The sequence below is a fragment of the Sarcophilus harrisii genome, chromosome 4, assembly GCF_902635505.1.
Source record: "Sarcophilus harrisii chromosome 4, mSarHar1.11, whole genome shotgun sequence".
NCBI classification, from domain to species: Eukaryota; Metazoa; Chordata; class Mammalia; order Dasyuromorphia; family Dasyuridae; genus Sarcophilus; species Sarcophilus harrisii.
The window spans coordinates 359,375,230-359,391,127 of NC_045429.1; the positions used below are offsets into that span (position 1 = coordinate 359,375,230).

A 15,898-nucleotide genomic window follows, 5' to 3' on the forward strand; every position below is an offset into this window, starting at 1 on the left:
GGGAGGCAAGGCTCGCCGTCCCAGGCGGAGGCCCCGGCGCTGGGACCTCATTGACTGGGTCTCTGAGCCCCGACGCGAGTGAGCGATCCGAGCCCACCCGACACTCCGAGCCCACCACGAGCCGGACCCTTCAGGCTGCCCAGGTCGCTCTCACTCCGCGCGGCCTCCGTCTCGGGGAGCCCCTCGCGCCCAGCTCCGCCCAGTCACGAAGCCCAAACGCGCATGCGCTCTGAGAGCGCAGCCCGACAGGCGCTCCCGGCCCCGCAGCGCCCCCTGCAGACCTCGCGAGCGACCCGCAGTTGTGTCCCGGCCCGCCCACCCGACGGCCCGCCCGCCCGCCCGCCCTTCTTGGCTCAAGTGCCCGTAGTCCTGGAGAAAAAGGGACGCACAGGGACCGGGGGTTCAGGTTGGAGAGTCAAGGAGCGGACGCCCTCCGCCCCCTCCCTCAGGCTCTCGGGACCCTTCCCCTGGTCTCTCCGATCCTCCAGCCTCGCTCCGCTCCCTCCGCGCCCCCTCCCCTCGGCCCCTGCCCTCCACACCCCCTCGGTGCCGCCCCCAGCCTCGCCCGGCTGCAGCCATTCAGGCGGCCCCGCTCCGAGCGCTCCCGCGGAGACCCGGCCGGCCGGCGGCCATCGCTGCCCCCCCCCGAGTCCGAGTGGGGGCGGGGAGACCCCGCAGGCTGCAGCGCCCCGGGGGACGACAGAGGGATGGGCTCCACCAGGTCTCCCGTCTCCCTCCTTTCCCCAGTGTCCAAGACCCCCGATGCCTTTGGGAAGATGGTGAAGAAAGGAGACAGGCAGGCCAAGGAGAAGCCGCCGCCCGTGCTGACGCCCGTGGGCGAGGAGGAGCCCAAATGCCCAGGTGCGGGGAAAGGAGGGAGGGGGGGAGGGGGGCTCCGGCCGGGGCGCGCGCGGAGGGCGGCGAGGCGGGTTTGGGCTCGCAGCCCCGGGCAGGCGGCCAGCCGTGCGGCCCCGGGGCGCGCCGCTTCTTCTCGCCAGACAGGGCCTGGGGCGCGGCGAGTCCGGCGACACGCGTCACACCGGCTCCGTTTCCAGCGCAGAAAAGGGAGGCCCCCGAGGTCGGGACCGGAGTCCTCCCGCCCAGGCCTGCCTCGCGTGACTCTTCCCGGCGAGCCAGGCTCGCGCCTTCAGCTCCCAAATCCCTCTCGGGTGTATCTGCCCCAGCCCCAGCGCGGGTCCCAGTCGCGCCTGCCTTTTTTTCCGGAAAGCCCAGTCCGAGCTGGGACGGCGCTGGAGCTCGCGGGAAGGCTTTCCCCACAAGCTGCCTGGCCTGAGTCTCGGAGCTTACAGACCACGGCTAGAAAGGCGCAGTTGTTTGTTTGCTTAGAATCGAACAAGTAGTCGGGAAGAACTGGACTATTAGACTGATCTGCAGACTCTGTGATATCAGGGATCCTGTTTTATCTACACGGTGCTCTGCGTACAATACAGCAGGTGCCTAGAAAAGGCTGATAGTGCTAGGGCGCTTAGTCTCTTCCCTTACACTCTCTTCTTTTTTGGATTTTGTCTTACCTCTTGGACCAGACTGTTCCCTGTGCAGTTCCTTCTTACCCACTACAGTAGCAGCGTGCCCACAGTAAAGGGGAAAGCAGGACTGACTCCTGCTTCAGGGTTCTTTGTCCCTGCCCAGAGCAAGGCCCTGAAGTGGCAGAGGGCCGAGGATGACACGGCTCTTTGCCCTTTGGGGAAATGAGAAGCCGGGGGTCTTTGCGGAGAGGGGCAGTGTCTGAGGGAGAGAGGCAGGAGATTGAGACAAGACTGAGAATGGATATGAAAGTGGCAGGGGATGAGGAGACAGAGGGGAATGACGAGGAGGAAGAAACAGAGACAAGGTAAACAAGGGGCAAGACGAATCTGCGTTGCAGTTTTCCTGGGGAGCTGTAGCCCCGATTCCTGGTCTTTGCTTCCTCCTGGTGGACGTGGTGCACCATTGCAGAGGGTCCTGGCTAACCACTCCCTGACCCTTCTCCCTCTCTCTCTCTTCCTCAGAGGAGTATCAGTGTGTGGGAATCTTGGAACAGGATTTTGTCGAACTCTGTATTCGTTCAGGATATACAGATTACCCCAAAGTGGTCGTCCGCAATCATGGTCGCTCCATCTCTGCCTCTGAAAAGCTGGTGGGTGAGTGAAAACACTCAGTTCCTCCCTTCTCTCCATCCCCAGCAGTCTCTCCTGACTGGTCTGCTTTCAGAAGGGCCCGGGCCATTTTGGCCGTCCCCCTCCGTCCCCTCTGCAGCCTCCCCATCAGACTAATTCTGCACAGGAGAGTCCCCAGAGGGAAATTCAAGGGCCCCAGAAACTATCTAACTATGATGACAATCACTACTCTTTCTCCACTATTTCCCCATTTCCTCTACTCACTCAATTCCATGCAAGTTTATTTAACGCTCACATTTTTTCTCTACATCCTCAAATGTTCTGCATCCTGGAGTTTGGAATCCCACAACAAGGAATAAAGTGCTTGGAGTACTTGTTACACACACGAACCTCGAGTAGACAGGCAGAACATCTGACTTTTTTTTTATCATCTTTTACAGATGTATAGATAAGGTTTTCCTCATCTACAAAAGGATTGGACTCTCTAAGATCCCTCTCAGCTCACAATCTGGGATCCTTTGATAGTTTCCTCTCCTTTGGGAATTCCTGCAAAGGCTAGAGTGAGATGGGGGTGGAAGACAGGGGTGGAGAGGGAGTGGGGATGATTGAGATCCCCTACCCACATATCCACAGTGGAGGAACCGCGGGTCTCTGCCTCCACTAGCCAAAACAGCCTCCAACAGATTGAGACCAAGTATGCCTTCTTCCGGCCCACCATCCAAGTGGAACTGGAGCAAGAGGATCCCAAATCAGTTCGGGAAATCTTCATCCGAGGTGAGCTTCCTTCTTCCATCCCCTGCCCCAAGATTCAGCCCTTCCTACTCTACTTCAGTCTCCTCTCTCCCTCCAGGTTGGAAACTGGCAGATCCAATTCTAAGCATTCTCAGCAAGTGTCTGCCCTCTCTCACCCAGCTGCAGGCCATCAAGTGAGGGAGGACCCCTCAAAGACAGGGGAGAGATTTTGGGGAGGGGAGAAACTTCTAAGAAGGGGCTGAAGGAAGGCGTGTTAAGGAAAAAGGGGAAAGTGGATCCTGTGGGTAGAAGGGGATGCCAGAAAAAGCCAAGTTCTAATCTTGCAAGCACTTAGTGGGCAAGTCGTTTGCCTTAGTTTCCTGAACTGTAAAATGGGGATCACAATAGCACCTACCTCTCAGGGTTAAGAAAGGGAGATTCCTAGGGGATAAGGAGGGAGATTTGGGATGGGGGGGGGGGCGGGTAGGACTGGAGCCCATTCTGGGAGCATAAGATCCCCAGGGATGGAAAAGAAATTCTGGGGTGAAGATAGAAAATCAAGTATAAGAATAACTGGAGTAGCTATGGAGGAATGTCTAGAAGGTAGGAAGGACATTCTGACTGTAGAGTATGAGGGAGGGACTACCATGTTTGGGTCTTAGATTGCTGTTATGTCTGAACTCACATAAATCTTCTTGTGTCCTTCCCTTGTACTTCTCAGCTTGTGGAAAGTGGGGCTGACTGATGAAACCTTGACCACCTTTATTGCCCTCATTCCTACTTGTGCCTCCACTCTCAAGTAAGCAGAAATGGCAGGGAGAGGTCCTTCCTCCAGGGCTCTGGGAAGATGGGGGCTGGGGTGTGGGAAAGGGCTGGGAACTGGTGGGCAGACCAGAGGCCAGTAGCACTTTTCCTTTTTACCTCCTTCCTTAAGAAGATCTGGGTTCAAAATCTAACTTTTCTCCAAGCTTCAACTTATTCCCATGCAAACTCGAATTGCCCCAAATGATTTTTGATGTCCTGCTCTCTAGCTCTGAAAGGACCAAGCTTCTTCCTTAATCCCTACTTCCTTTTATCCCAACACACACCCTCAGACTACTAAACAGGAAATTCCCTGTCTTTACAATGACAATCACAAAATATTTTATAGAGAAGGAAAATGAGATCTTGTAGATGTTGGAGGGTTTTTGTTTTTTGTTTTGAAGAATTTTTACTAAAAAGTGTGATGAAACAGAAAATACCAATTGGAGTAAGAGGAAGAATTTACAGAAGATAGCCATGTGGCTTCTGAGATCCTAGTCTCCTTCCAACCTCTCTTGAGTTTTCTCCTCTGGAGCCAGGCCCAATTATCCTTCTCTCAACTTGAGAATTTTCCAAATTGGAATCTCAGGGAGTATTGCTTTTCCCTGCTCCCAATTAGTTTCCTTTTCTACATGATCTTTAGGCTGGTTCTTTATAGACAAGAACAGCAACTCATTGGAAAGAAAAGCACACTGGACTTCCCTGGGCCTTAATTTCTTTATTTGTGAACAAAAGATTTGGATTAGATAGTTCAAAGTCCCAGCTGATGATGAACTCCACAAGAGTCTAGAGCACAGGCCTTAATGTCATGAGTCATTATGGCAGTCCAATGAAGCCTTTGGACCCATTCTTAGAATTATTTAAAAAAAAAAAATCATAATGGAAGGAAATAGTAATTTTCATTTAGAGATTGCTGAAAACAAAGATGTAAACTTTTTTTAAAACTAAGTTCACAAACCCCCTGAAATCTATCCAGAATTTGGTCACTTGAGTGTTCATGGACCCCAGATTAAGAACCACAGATCTAAGAGTGAAGGGAGCCTGTAACATTATCTTACTATGGAAGTGGGAGTGAGGTATAAGCTAGCTGTGTGATACCTCTTTTGGCATTAGTTGCTCATTTGTAAAATGGGAATAACACAAAACACACACATACACACACAAAAACAACCTCACCATGTATAGGGAGAGCATGAATATGAGAACAGAAAGTAAAACATAAAAATTCATTTTTAATAGAATTTTTAAGACATTAAAATTTAAAAACGTGTGGGAGAGATTAATTTCATTACTCTGGCAATCCTCTCTCTCTAAATTTCTATTGATTCAACTTCATTTGCCTATGAGAAATTAGATGAGTTCTGAACTGATAATCATCACTAACTTATGCCCACTTATCTAGGGCTGGAATAGGTGGCTAGCTCCCTGTAACAGAACTTTCCCCCAAAATCATTTGGATAAAGAGAAGTCTCCTGACTTGAGATCTATTCCTGGGAATTACTGTATCTGGAACCAACTATCACAAAACAGTCCATCACAGTCAACATGAAAAGGCACTGGACAGCAGCTTATGGGGGAAGATGGAGAATCTAGGATACCCCAAGTAAACTAGGGAATCTATCTATCCCTGGAAAGCTCAGAAGCAGATAATTTGATAGCCTCTTATTAACTTTTTTTTTTTTTTTAATGCAACTGGGAGTAAGTGACTTGCCCAGAGACACACAACTAATAAGTGTCCAAAGGCAGATTTGAACTCGGGTTTTCCTGACCCCAGAGCTGGTGCTCTGTCCACTGTGCCACCTAGCTGCCCCCAAATTAATTTTCCTGGATAAGTAGATGCTAAGGTCAATTGTTTCCAAGAAATTGAATAACTACTGAGAATCATAACATTTACAGCAAAAAGATAGATGCTTTCAAGCATGGGACCCCCAATCTTCCACTTATCACGTTAGATCTTCAGGGGGATTCCTAGAGATTACTGAATCCAAAAGAGAAAACGTAGTGCACAGAAAGGGAAGAGAACTGCCCATTCACCAATGGAAGTTCACCTGAATTTCACTGAAATTGGGGTTGATCTGAGGAGGAGTCAGATGGATCCCAAATTTTCTAGATATGTAGATGTGAGAACTGGAAGGAGCAGTGAAGACATCATCCTACACCCTTACTTTAGAAAAGAGCAAACAGAGTTGGTGGGAAAGCAGGGAGTAGAACCAGTTTTTGCTGGGATCCCACCCTTTTTCATCTCAGTTGTTGAAACTGAGCCTCCCCCTTGGGGACACAGCAGTAATGGAGAGGAGGGAAGGGCACCTTGATCAAGAGAAAAAAATACTTGGGGGAGAGTGGGCAGGAGCAGCCCTCCAGCGGCAGGGGCTAAGGGTCTGATCTGTTCCCTGCCTTGTCTCTTCTGGTCCCCTCTTGCCCACCACCTCTGTATCAGAGCCAACCATTCATTCTGAGAGGCCACAGAGAATGCCTCCCCAGCAGCCAGACCCCAGGGCGACCAGTCACCCTTTCAACATGGACTCAGTAAAGTCTAAGAGTCAAAACTGGGTCACTCCCTGTATGCCTGTGGGGCAATTCTGTTAATCTTTTTAGACTTCAAGTTTCCTTACCTATAAAATAGAGCTGGACTAGACAGCCTCAAGGATCCCTTCTAGCTGCAGAATTGTAACTTTAAAGCTTACATTTAGGCTGGGGTGGAGTTTGGGTTTTTCCAGTCTCAGGTGACCAGGGAATCCCAGAGATGGTTGATCTGCTGTAGCAGATGGAAGGGAACTCCTATTTTAATTCACCATTGTGACCCCTCTGACTCCATTTCCATCCCACCTCAGGGCCATACCCTGGACTTGTGGTCCAATAGTCAGAGAATCAAATCTTACCTTTACCACCATCTACCTGTGCGACCGTGAGCATCCCCAAAACAAGAGACCTGGATTAGAAGGCTTGAGATTTGGATCTAGGTCTGTGATTCTAGGAAACAGACTGTCAACACTTCTCTAAATCTCTCACTGCTGGCTCAGCCAGTGCTCAGCCCTGGTCACTCAGTCCCTGTCTCTCACAAGGCCTAGCACCACTGCAGTGCCCGGGGTTGTTGTAATCACTCAGCTACATGACGGATGCTGCTCTCCCCAACACGGTGCCGGGCCGCTAGCAAGGAGCACAGCACACAGTCACCCTGCTTAGGAAGCTCCTTCTGCCCCAACCCTTCCCCCGGCCACTTGGGGTGGCTTTGTCTCTCCTGCCCATCACTGGACTGCCGTCATTTACTGATCTCCCCAATCCTTCATCAGGAGAGTGTTGCTGGAGGGAAACCCGATCAAGGAACAGTCTTACCACAGGCTCATGGTCCCAGAAAGCACGTGAGCCTTCTCTCTTCCCATTTCACCATTCCTTGGATCCTGTCCCATCCCCGGCTTCCTAATCTAGAGGGAACACGTTCCCTTTCTCTATGTTCTCTATCACACTAGATGTCCCCAGCCTAATATACCCCTTCAAACCCCGGTGTGAGCCCCAGTGCCTTTTCTCCCTGTTGTCCAATTCTCTTTGTCCATTGTGACCCCTCCCCGCCCTGCCGCTTAGGACTTCCCCAAGTCAGTTTCCCCCTCAAATCTCTTGACCTCTGTGGCCTTCCCATTTCCAACACCTGCCCATTCCCCCATGGCCTTTCTATCCCGGATGCTGGGGCCCTCCTACGTGTTCCCCTTTTACCAGCATCACGCACTTGTCCCTGAGGAACAACAACATCAATGACCAGGGTGCACAACTCCTGGGCCAGGCTCTGTCCACACTGCATACCAGCAACCGAACCCTGGTCTCCCTCAACCTGGGCTACAACCACATTGGAGATGTGGGCGCCAGCTACATAGCAGATGTGAGGGGAAGGGTCACTGATGGGCTCAAGGGAATGGAGCAGAGACTGAAGGGCTGTGGGGAGGGACAAAAGGGGCTTGTGTAGATAGGGGCAGAGGAATCAGGGCAGAAGGGTCATGAGGAACCAGGGAGGAAAAGAAGTATGTGTATAGCTCATGGAAAGGGGAGAAAGGCTGAAGGCAACAACTGCAGGAACTAGAAGGGTGGGAAGCAGATTGGGGGACTGGAGGAGATAGGGAAAGGCTTCAATGAAGCAGAATAGGCTAATGCAGGGCCATGAAAGAAAATAAAAGACTGAGTAGGGCAGGGAAGAGCTGGGGGTTATGGGGACCAGAGGAACAGTGTAGGAGATGGGACACTGGGGAAGTAGGGTCAAGAGTTCTTAGACTGGACATGCTGGGAAACAAGATACCAGGTGGAGGGTCTTGGGCCCTGCCTCAAGGTCCCTTCAGTTCTGTTTTTCCCACTCCAGGGCCTGCGACTGAACCGCTCCCTGCTCTGGCTATCCCTGGCCCACAATCGCATCCAGGACCAGGGTGCTCTGAAGCTAGCTGAGGTGGGTGGGGGTAGGGGTTCCATCCTGGGGGGGGGGATGTGGGATATCTGAGGAGCCCTGACCTTCCACTACCTGCCTTCCGCCTCAGGTCCTGCAGCCTTTCGAACTAACACACATTGAGGTGGTAGAACGCCGACGACTTCTGCTAGAAAAGGGGACTCAGGACCGATCAAAACTAGTAAAGGGATCGGTGAGAGATCCAAATGGGTGGAGAGATGTCTAGCTCAATCCATCCAGTGCCTCCCGTAACCAGTGGGCCATTCATCTCCCTTTTATGCCATCTCTCCCATCTTCCTCTTCAGGATCTCCCAGTCCTTACCTGGACCCCACTGAAATGCTCTGGTCCCAGTCTCATCTAACCCTGAAGAACTGACTGATTTTAATCTCAAACCTTGTGGCCTTAAGGCATGCCAGTCCGCCTCCACCCTACCCTACCCCAGCCTTAGTTTCTGTAGCATCTGTAGAAGAAACTAGCTACTCCCTTAACCTCTTCTAGCAATCTAGAAATCTTAGCTGTTTCCCACACATACACACCTGTCTTCAGCCAAAAGGATATCAAAGCACTTTATTAGATCTAACAGCTGGAGAACCTCTTAGGTCTCTGCTGTGGGCTAGGTCCCTACGCAATTAGAGGGCTATCTCTTCCCTGAATAAAGGGGTGCTGACTGCCCTTCTCATCTCCCACAGCCCACTTCTTCCCGCCATGGAGAACGAGACCGGCCTCTCTTGGGGATTGGTAGTACTGGGGCCATTGACAAGCTTCAGGGACTCAAGATCACCAAAGGCAGCTTGGCAAAGAAAAAGGAAAAGGTTATAGGTCTTTCATGATAGGTGGAACCGGGGAGGGCAGGAGGCGTTTCCTAAATTGTGCCCATTTATGTGTTTGAAGGGAAGGAATTTGGCCTAGTATCCTACCCTGACCCTGGAAAACCCCAGAACGTTAGGCCTTCAGGGGTACCAGCAGAGCTAGGGGCACTTCAGACTTTGAGGAACCTCCAACATCAGGGCTTTGGTCAGCGGTTTCCAAGCTGAGGTACTCTTCCCCAGGATTGGGGATGAGAAGCTTGTCACAGAGTTACAGGGACTGTTTTCTAATTATTGCCCAATGAGAGTTAATCTACTTTGTTCCTTATGCCCATAAGCACCCAGGTTCTAGACTTTTATTTCCTTTCTTAGTTTCCTATTGTTTACTAAAAGCTGAGGAGTACGGGGAGTTAAAAGGCTTGGAAACTCCCGATGTAGGTGCAAAAACTGTTGAACTGGTGGTCAATAGACATCTGGGTTTGAAGCTTGACTCCAGCATTTTATAGTAATGTAATCCCAAGCTGGGAACTTCTGGGAAAAACAAAAAACAGGGGGAGAGCACTTGCCTATCTATCCTCCCAATGTTGTCCTGAGTAAAGTGATTTGTAAGCTTTAAAGGGCTACATGTAAATGTCAGCTTTTATCATTATTTCCCCTCCTGACTCCTGCAGGAAGTAATAAAAAAAGAAGAGAAGCCCGGGATTGGGACATCCCCCACACAGAATGTTCCCAAAAGAGATGACCCTTCCAAGGGTTCTAAAGGGAGTGAGTGTCCTGGCCATCCTCCCTGGGACAGAGGCTGGCCGGCTGTGGGAGGAGGTTCGGGGACTCTCCTGTGCGCGGCCAGAGCTCCATCAGCTCCATGTGCTGAGCGGTTCCTCCACAGAGGAACAGGGACATGTCAGGAAGTCACGCCTCAGACAGTACCTGCCAAGCCTGGACTCCATCCCTCTCCCCTCTCCACCCTGCCCTCACCCAAGCTCACTCTCAGACCTAGCTGGCACATAATAAGAACAGAGACCCTCTGTCCCCTTGCCTTCTCAAAGGGGCAGAGGTAGCTTTCAAGGATCTAAAGCTTCAACCCTGACCTCTTCCTTCTACCTATCAGGGGTAACCATTCCGGAACAGAAGCCTGGTCGGGGAAAGGGGACCAAGATGGGGCCCAAGGAGAAGCGAAGTACACTTGCTGAGTCTGAAGTAATTCAGAAAAAGGTTGGAAACTGATCTGTCACCAGTGGGGAAGGAGGAAAGTAAATAAAGGACCCAATCATATCTTTTGGCATCTTACTAGCAGAAAACCCCATGGCTTTCCTCCCTTCTTCCCCTTAACACCTATCATTGTTTTCTCCAACTAACCAGTCCCTCTTCCCTCTCCCCCCCATCCTATCAAATTTTCTCTCACACATGCCTTCTGCACAAAAGTAGCCACTATCCCACGTTTTCTCTCCAATTTGGGCTAAGTGTGTCTGGCTATGCTTTATGGATGAAGATGGAACACAGTGATTTCCATCATTCCAGAAACTCTATTTCAAGACCAGGATGCAGTCCCTTCTTTCATTTCTACTAACGATCCAAACTCTAGCCTCAGTTACAGAAGAGGGCGTATTGTTGTCCGTCTCTGGGCATCCATAGTTCTATGGAAGACCATGGAAAGAGCCTTAGTTACCCGACAGCCCTTCCTAAAGGCCTCTCTTTTTTCCTCTCCCTTTTAATTCCCCTCATTATCTGCCAATTTCAGGAAATTTTTGTGGCTTGACTTCATCCTCCCATTTCTGTATTGTGCCCTTACCTTCTTCTGGATCTTGGATGTGCGCAATTCATCTCTTGCAGGGTTCCTGAGGAAAGGGCCCCATAATTTTCCCTTCCTCTAGTTCTCTCCAGTGGTACCAAGGATGAACCTGCCCAGAATGGGTTCTGCTTTGACTATCTTTTGCCTCCTCTCCTTTACAGTTAACCCCTGAACCTACTGAGATGCTCAATCCTCTTCTAGAGCAGACAGAGCATAAAAATGGGAAAGTTTTCTTGCCAGGAAACAAAGTCCTTATGCACCTCAATCTTATTCGTAAGTATATCCAGCTCTCCTGATTCTTGAAGAGGTCAGCATCTTTTTCTGGCACCTCAGAACCCTGCCATCCCCAAGAGGGACAAACTTGATCCTTTCTTTCCCCCTTTTCAGCACTCCCGATTCCATCTGGTCTCAGCCTTCATGAATAACCAGGGTAGTTGTGAATGGAGTAATTATGTGTCTGGATCAAAACTTGAGGCTGGAAGAGGATGGCAGTGGAGGGAAATAAGGAGAGGGGCTTAAGAATGGAATAGGTAGACATTAGTATAAATTTGGGGGGATTAATGATGACCCAGAAGGATGGGTGAAGCCCATGTGAGGAAGTGGGGGTGTATCAGCAGTCAGCAGGTGAGGCAGCAATGAGAAGTGAAACCTCTTTTCTTTTTTACGCCTTTAGGGAACCAAATCACAGAAACGGGTTTGAAAGGCTTCCTCAGTGCTGTTCGATACCAAGTGAAGTATACCAAACCCAAGACTCCTACTAAGGGCCCATCAGGATTGCTAAAACTGATGCTCGGGGTGAGCATGGATCACTTCCCTTGTACTAGAATTCTAACCTCGGTCTTACTTTCCTGGGGCCTATCTCCCTTTTTTTCCTCCCCAACCTCCAAAAAAAAAAAAAAAAAAAAAAAAAGGAAATGCTACTCATGGTTCAAGGTCTCCCAGTTCATGTCAAGATGTCCTTGCTATGAACTAGCCTCAATGAAATGGTGTGTTCCATAATCAAATCCTCTCATCTCCCATTGTAGGGCTTTGATTCCTGGGAAATAGGTTGGATTGAGGTTTAACTTGCATCTTTTCTCCTTCCCTTTCTGTATCAGAAAAATTCCTTTCCCCCAGAATGTGAAACCTACACTACAATCCAGGATTTGATGCTTCCTCGGGAGCTCAAGACTAGAAGAGATGAAGAAGGTCCATCTGCCTCTGTCCCCTGAGTGGGAGAGGGATAAAGGAGTAACACCCCATTTCTGGGTTACTAATAAAATCCTCTTGTTCCTTTGTTTCTGAGGATCTCCAAGCACTTTTATTAGGAATTTACCTATAGTTAGGGGTCAGAGAGATATATAGTATAGTAGGACCTAGACATGTATGGAGCTCAATTTACCTTTAAAATATATGAGAATATACAAACCATGTCATATGAAGATTAGTGGAAGGCTTTAAAGATGTACAGCTTGGAAGAGGAAAATTTGAGGAGGATACGATAGCTGTCTCCAAGAACTTGAAGGGGTGTCACATGAGAGAGGAATTAGAGAGCCATCCAAAATGGAATGAGCTGCCTCACCAAGTAGTGAGGATCTTCAAACAGAGACTGGCTGTGATGTTCAGCTCTAGGATGGAACAGACATTCTATGGACAGATGATCCCTGTGGACCCTCCTAACTCTAAACTGATTTTGAACAAAGCTTATATTGTCTGCTTCTATCCTATCCTTGAACATGAAAATTTTTATGCCCACAGGATAGACCCCCATTCCATCAACCCTCTCTCCTGCTCCAGAAAATAAATAAACCAAAGCTTGGTCCATCTTGATGCAAAGTGCAGATCCTAGGTTAGAGGGCCAGAAACCCTGGCGTGGCTGACAGTGCTCAGAGTCCAGGAGTTTGAATCTCCACCTCGGGAGTGAATCCTCAGGAGAAAATTCACAAGTAGGAAAGACTCCATCTCAAAGCCACCTTGTTCTACTCTACTCAACAATTCAACAAGTATTTACAAACATGTATGGCATGCCAAGTTTAGGAAACCCAAACAGATGCTACCCTTAGGGTATTTTATCAGGGCAAAACTAAGTGCACAGGTTAAGAATATACAAAACTTTACACATGCTTTTTGTTTGAAAGGGGAGAGTGGGTTTTGGGATAATATCTAGATACTGCTGGGTCTCAGTATATCTGTAAAATGTGAGAAAATACAGAAGCCATGCCATGTGTATATTAGCTGAAGAGTCTGAAAATGTCATCTAGGATATGAAGATATGGTCTTCAAGAAATTGGAGGGCTGTCACATGAATGAGAAATTACATATATTCTGGAGGTGAACACCACTAACAGCAGGGGAGGTCAAGAAAGGCATCTGGGAAGAGGTAGCACCCAGGTTGTAGATCAAAAAAGGAGTCCAAAAGGCAGTTGTGTAAGGGTGAGGAGGAAAGACACATCAGCACGAGTGACAGAGAGCCTGTGCAAAAGGTAGAGAGGCAGTCAGGTTGTCACATACATAAGTTGAGCAAATATTCGGACCAAATGCCAGCATGTGTAAGGGAGATAAGAGGTTGAGTCTAAAAAGCTCAGATCAGGAAAGGTCTTGATTCTTCACCTCTACAGACTGTATCTAGAATCAACCCAGAAAGTGTCCATCCCAGCCCCACCTCTCTGTTCCTTTTCTAACTATTCCACTCTTATACAAATTCTTGAGCTGACTTGACTGTGCTTCTCCCAGTCCCTCCAGTTTTTTCCAGCACTGATATCTAGAATTGTCTAGAGAGAATGTATGTGCCTCTTTTCCCAATAAAACTGGAAAAAAAAAAAAAAAAAAGACGACTCTTTCCATGTAACGGAATCATAGATCTTTAGAGATGGAAAGTAAGAACTCATTTAGAGCAATTCTCTTACTAAGGGCCAACAAAAGAAGCAGCAAATCAGTGGAACTGTGACTAAAACCTGACTCCCAAGTTCAGTGCTCTGGAGGCGTGTGGATTTTCACATCATTTTTCCTGTTCTCCCCTGCACAGAACACATATCAAACTCCCAACCTTGGCGTCCAAGGCTACTTACCTCTCCAAACTTCTCTTTAAAATGGCGTAGAAAGAGCACTGGACCAGTCAGTCACTATGTGTGTGTGACCTTGGATTAATCTTTTGAGTTTCAATTTCATCTTCTGCAAAATGGGATTCATATCTGTAGTGGTCAAGGCTCACGTGAGGTAATGTTTGTAAAATGCTTCACTAACTTTAAAGCACAATATAAATTACAGTTACTCTACGCCATCTCAAGTTCTCTTTTAGAAAGCTTTCCTCTAATTATTCCAGTCCAAGCTAATCACACCAATCTCTGAACTCCTATCATACTGAAAGTCAAGACTACCATGTTTAGTTTTCCTCTACCTTGTGTATAATGCTCTCAGAGCAACTCTTGGAGCTGGGTCCAGGCACAGAGCCAGGGCACTGATTGACGGAGTTAATCAACATGCTTAAGAATGGATCATTTTTTGAGTTCACTATCTATGGTCTTAAAAGCTCATCACCAGATTGGTCTCAGGCTGATGAATCCTATCTAGGAAATTTAGAAAGGCTTCAATCTGCATTTCTAGAAGTAGTTGACAAACTGAAACCTTAGCTCCTTTAAGTACTGAAATCCTAGTTTTTTAGTTTGCCTGTGCACATTATAAGCTGTGTCTGCATAAGACCCAGATCTATTAGTACCTTTATATGAGGTTCTTAGATGAAAATGGTTATTTAAGTACAGGCATTCGGATAGGAGGTCCTGTTGGTGAGGCCCTCCCCAGTACTCTCCCAGGAAAAGCCTACTCCAAGAATCACACACCATCACAACGGAAGAATATTTAAGTTTTCTTAAAAAAAAAATCTTAATCATAAGAGGAAAATAAAAGATTATACATCATTTTTAACAGCAGTCATTTCCATATCTATATTTTATATATTATATATATTTATATTTTATATATATATTATATATATATATATATATATATATATATACACCTACCACAGTGTGTATATTCTATTAATCTTTAAGGGAAGGACAGCTATTAGGAGGATTAACGAGAAGATGCCTTCCGAGGATGGACAGGTTCTGAGCATGGCAGTAGTTTCAGCTCTCAATACCCCTTGTCCATGGACTCAACTTTCAGATCTATTCCTAATGGCACTGGTTTTCTTTGTAGGTGTGGAAGTAAACAGAGATGGGGGTGAAGGATTCAATATTTGGCTGTTTCAAAACCAAATCCCCAAAGAAGCTCTCCTCACCTTGAGAGAACAGATAAGAAATACTGAAAGGGAAGAGAGAGCAATAGGCAACTCAAGAACTAGGGGGTCTTTGGAGCTGGGAGCCCCGTTTCTCACAAAGGGAAACATTCTGCTCGCCTCACATGCCAAGAAGAATGTGGGAAAATCTATCTGGGCTCTTCCGCAGGGGCCTGGCTCCTCCTCTGTCTCAGAGCTGAGTTAGGGGCCGAGGAAGAGGTTCTTCCCCAGGATACACTGAATAATGCCTCTCCTCCTTCAGAGCTGCCTCTAGTCTTTCTCGCCCCCATCTCGGGAGCAGAGACCTAAGAGTCAAGTTATTTACACGAGCAAAGACGCACATACAATACATACATATTTATAGAAAACCAAAAATGGCAAAAGGGAGGGGGTGGAGGCGCCTAACCTCCCTGCCTTGGGATTCTATGAGGAAAGGGACAGGGGTGGAGAAAGTGCATTTATACAGACGACGCCATCTCTCACTCAAACGGACAGAAGTGACAGTCGAGTCTGTGAGGTGTATACACACATACACATATGTGCACATACACGTGTTCAGGGAAGGAAGAGGGGCCTCTCAGATGCAACCAGCATGCACAGAGGAAACTTGAGGCTCTAGTGTGGGGGAGAGGACAGCAAACTTGACTGAGATTTGAATGGAAGAAGCAACATGCGTAGAGCCAGGCATCTGGCTCCCCCTCAGACCTGGCCTGGATTTGAGTCCTCCCCAAAGGAAGGTTCAGGGTCTTCCCTGCTGGCCCCCTGCCCTGGGGCAGTCCCTGAGGAGGCAGGGAGCTAGGAAATCTTGGGGGGTTTCCATGATTAAAGTCCCAGTGAAATAGCTGTGTCGGCTGGACTCTCTTCTAGGCTGTCAGAACCTGCAGAAATAAGTGGGAAGGAAGAGAAAGAAGAGTTGAACGGTGCTGGAGGAGATCCGGGGTGTGTTTGCCACCCAGACAGCCCCTCCTCATTAG

At 48.4% G+C, this 15,898-nt stretch overlaps 2 protein-coding genes across 16 annotated transcripts in view; one reads left to right on the plus strand and one right to left on the minus strand.

Moving 5' to 3' along the window:
• Positions 1-219: 219 nt before the first annotated feature.
• LRRC71 (leucine rich repeat containing 71) lies at positions 220-11,948 on the plus strand. 4 transcript variants are annotated; one of them, XM_031966814.1, is made up of 16 exons: positions 220-406; positions 748-861; positions 2,010-2,141; positions 2,751-2,891; positions 2,968-3,043; positions 3,571-3,648; positions 6,941-7,009; positions 7,362-7,521; positions 7,993-8,076; positions 8,165-8,266; positions 8,764-8,886; positions 9,552-9,645; positions 9,989-10,092; positions 10,831-10,942; positions 11,343-11,464; positions 11,767-11,948. In XM_031966814.1, the coding sequence occupies exons 1-16, from the start codon at positions 223-225 to the stop codon at positions 11,878-11,880; spliced, it is 1,809 nt and encodes a 602-aa protein (XP_031822674.1). In that variant the 5' UTR covers positions 220-222; the 3' UTR covers positions 11,881-11,948. The 4 variants fall into 4 exon arrangements, with proteins under 4 accessions (XP_031822674.1, XP_031822673.1, XP_031822672.1 ...); XM_031966813.1 differs by having other exon boundaries at positions 2,782-3,043; XM_031966812.1 differs by having other exon boundaries at positions 2,010-2,137; positions 2,751-3,043.
• An 844-nt stretch (positions 11,949-12,792) lies between these two features.
• Positions 12,793-15,898, minus strand: part of ARHGEF11 (Rho guanine nucleotide exchange factor 11) — a 153,317-nt gene continuing 150,211 nt past the window's right edge. For all 12 annotated transcript variants that reach the window (XM_031966802.1, XM_031966811.1, XM_031966801.1 and 9 more), the window contains one exon: positions 12,793-15,802. In XM_031966802.1, coding sequence (XP_031822662.1) covers positions 15,747-15,802 — 56 coding nt within the window. In that variant the 3' untranslated portion in view covers positions 12,793-15,746. The remainder of the gene's footprint in view (positions 15,803-15,898) is intronic.

Excerpts from the sequence above, each read along its gene's own strand:
- LRRC71 (XM_031966812.1), top strand. The coding sequence starts at position 223 with ATGCGCTCTGAGAGCGCAGCCCGACAGGCGCTCCCGGCCCCGCAGCGC. Across the intron at positions 2,138-2,750 it reads TCTCTGCCTCTGAAAAGCTG|TGGAGGAACCGCGGGTCTCT; the intron begins GTGGGTGAGTGA and ends ACATATCCACAG. Across the intron at positions 8,077-8,164 it reads GTGCTCTGAAGCTAGCTGAG|GTCCTGCAGCCTTTCGAACT; the intron begins GTGGGTGGGGGT and ends CTTCCGCCTCAG.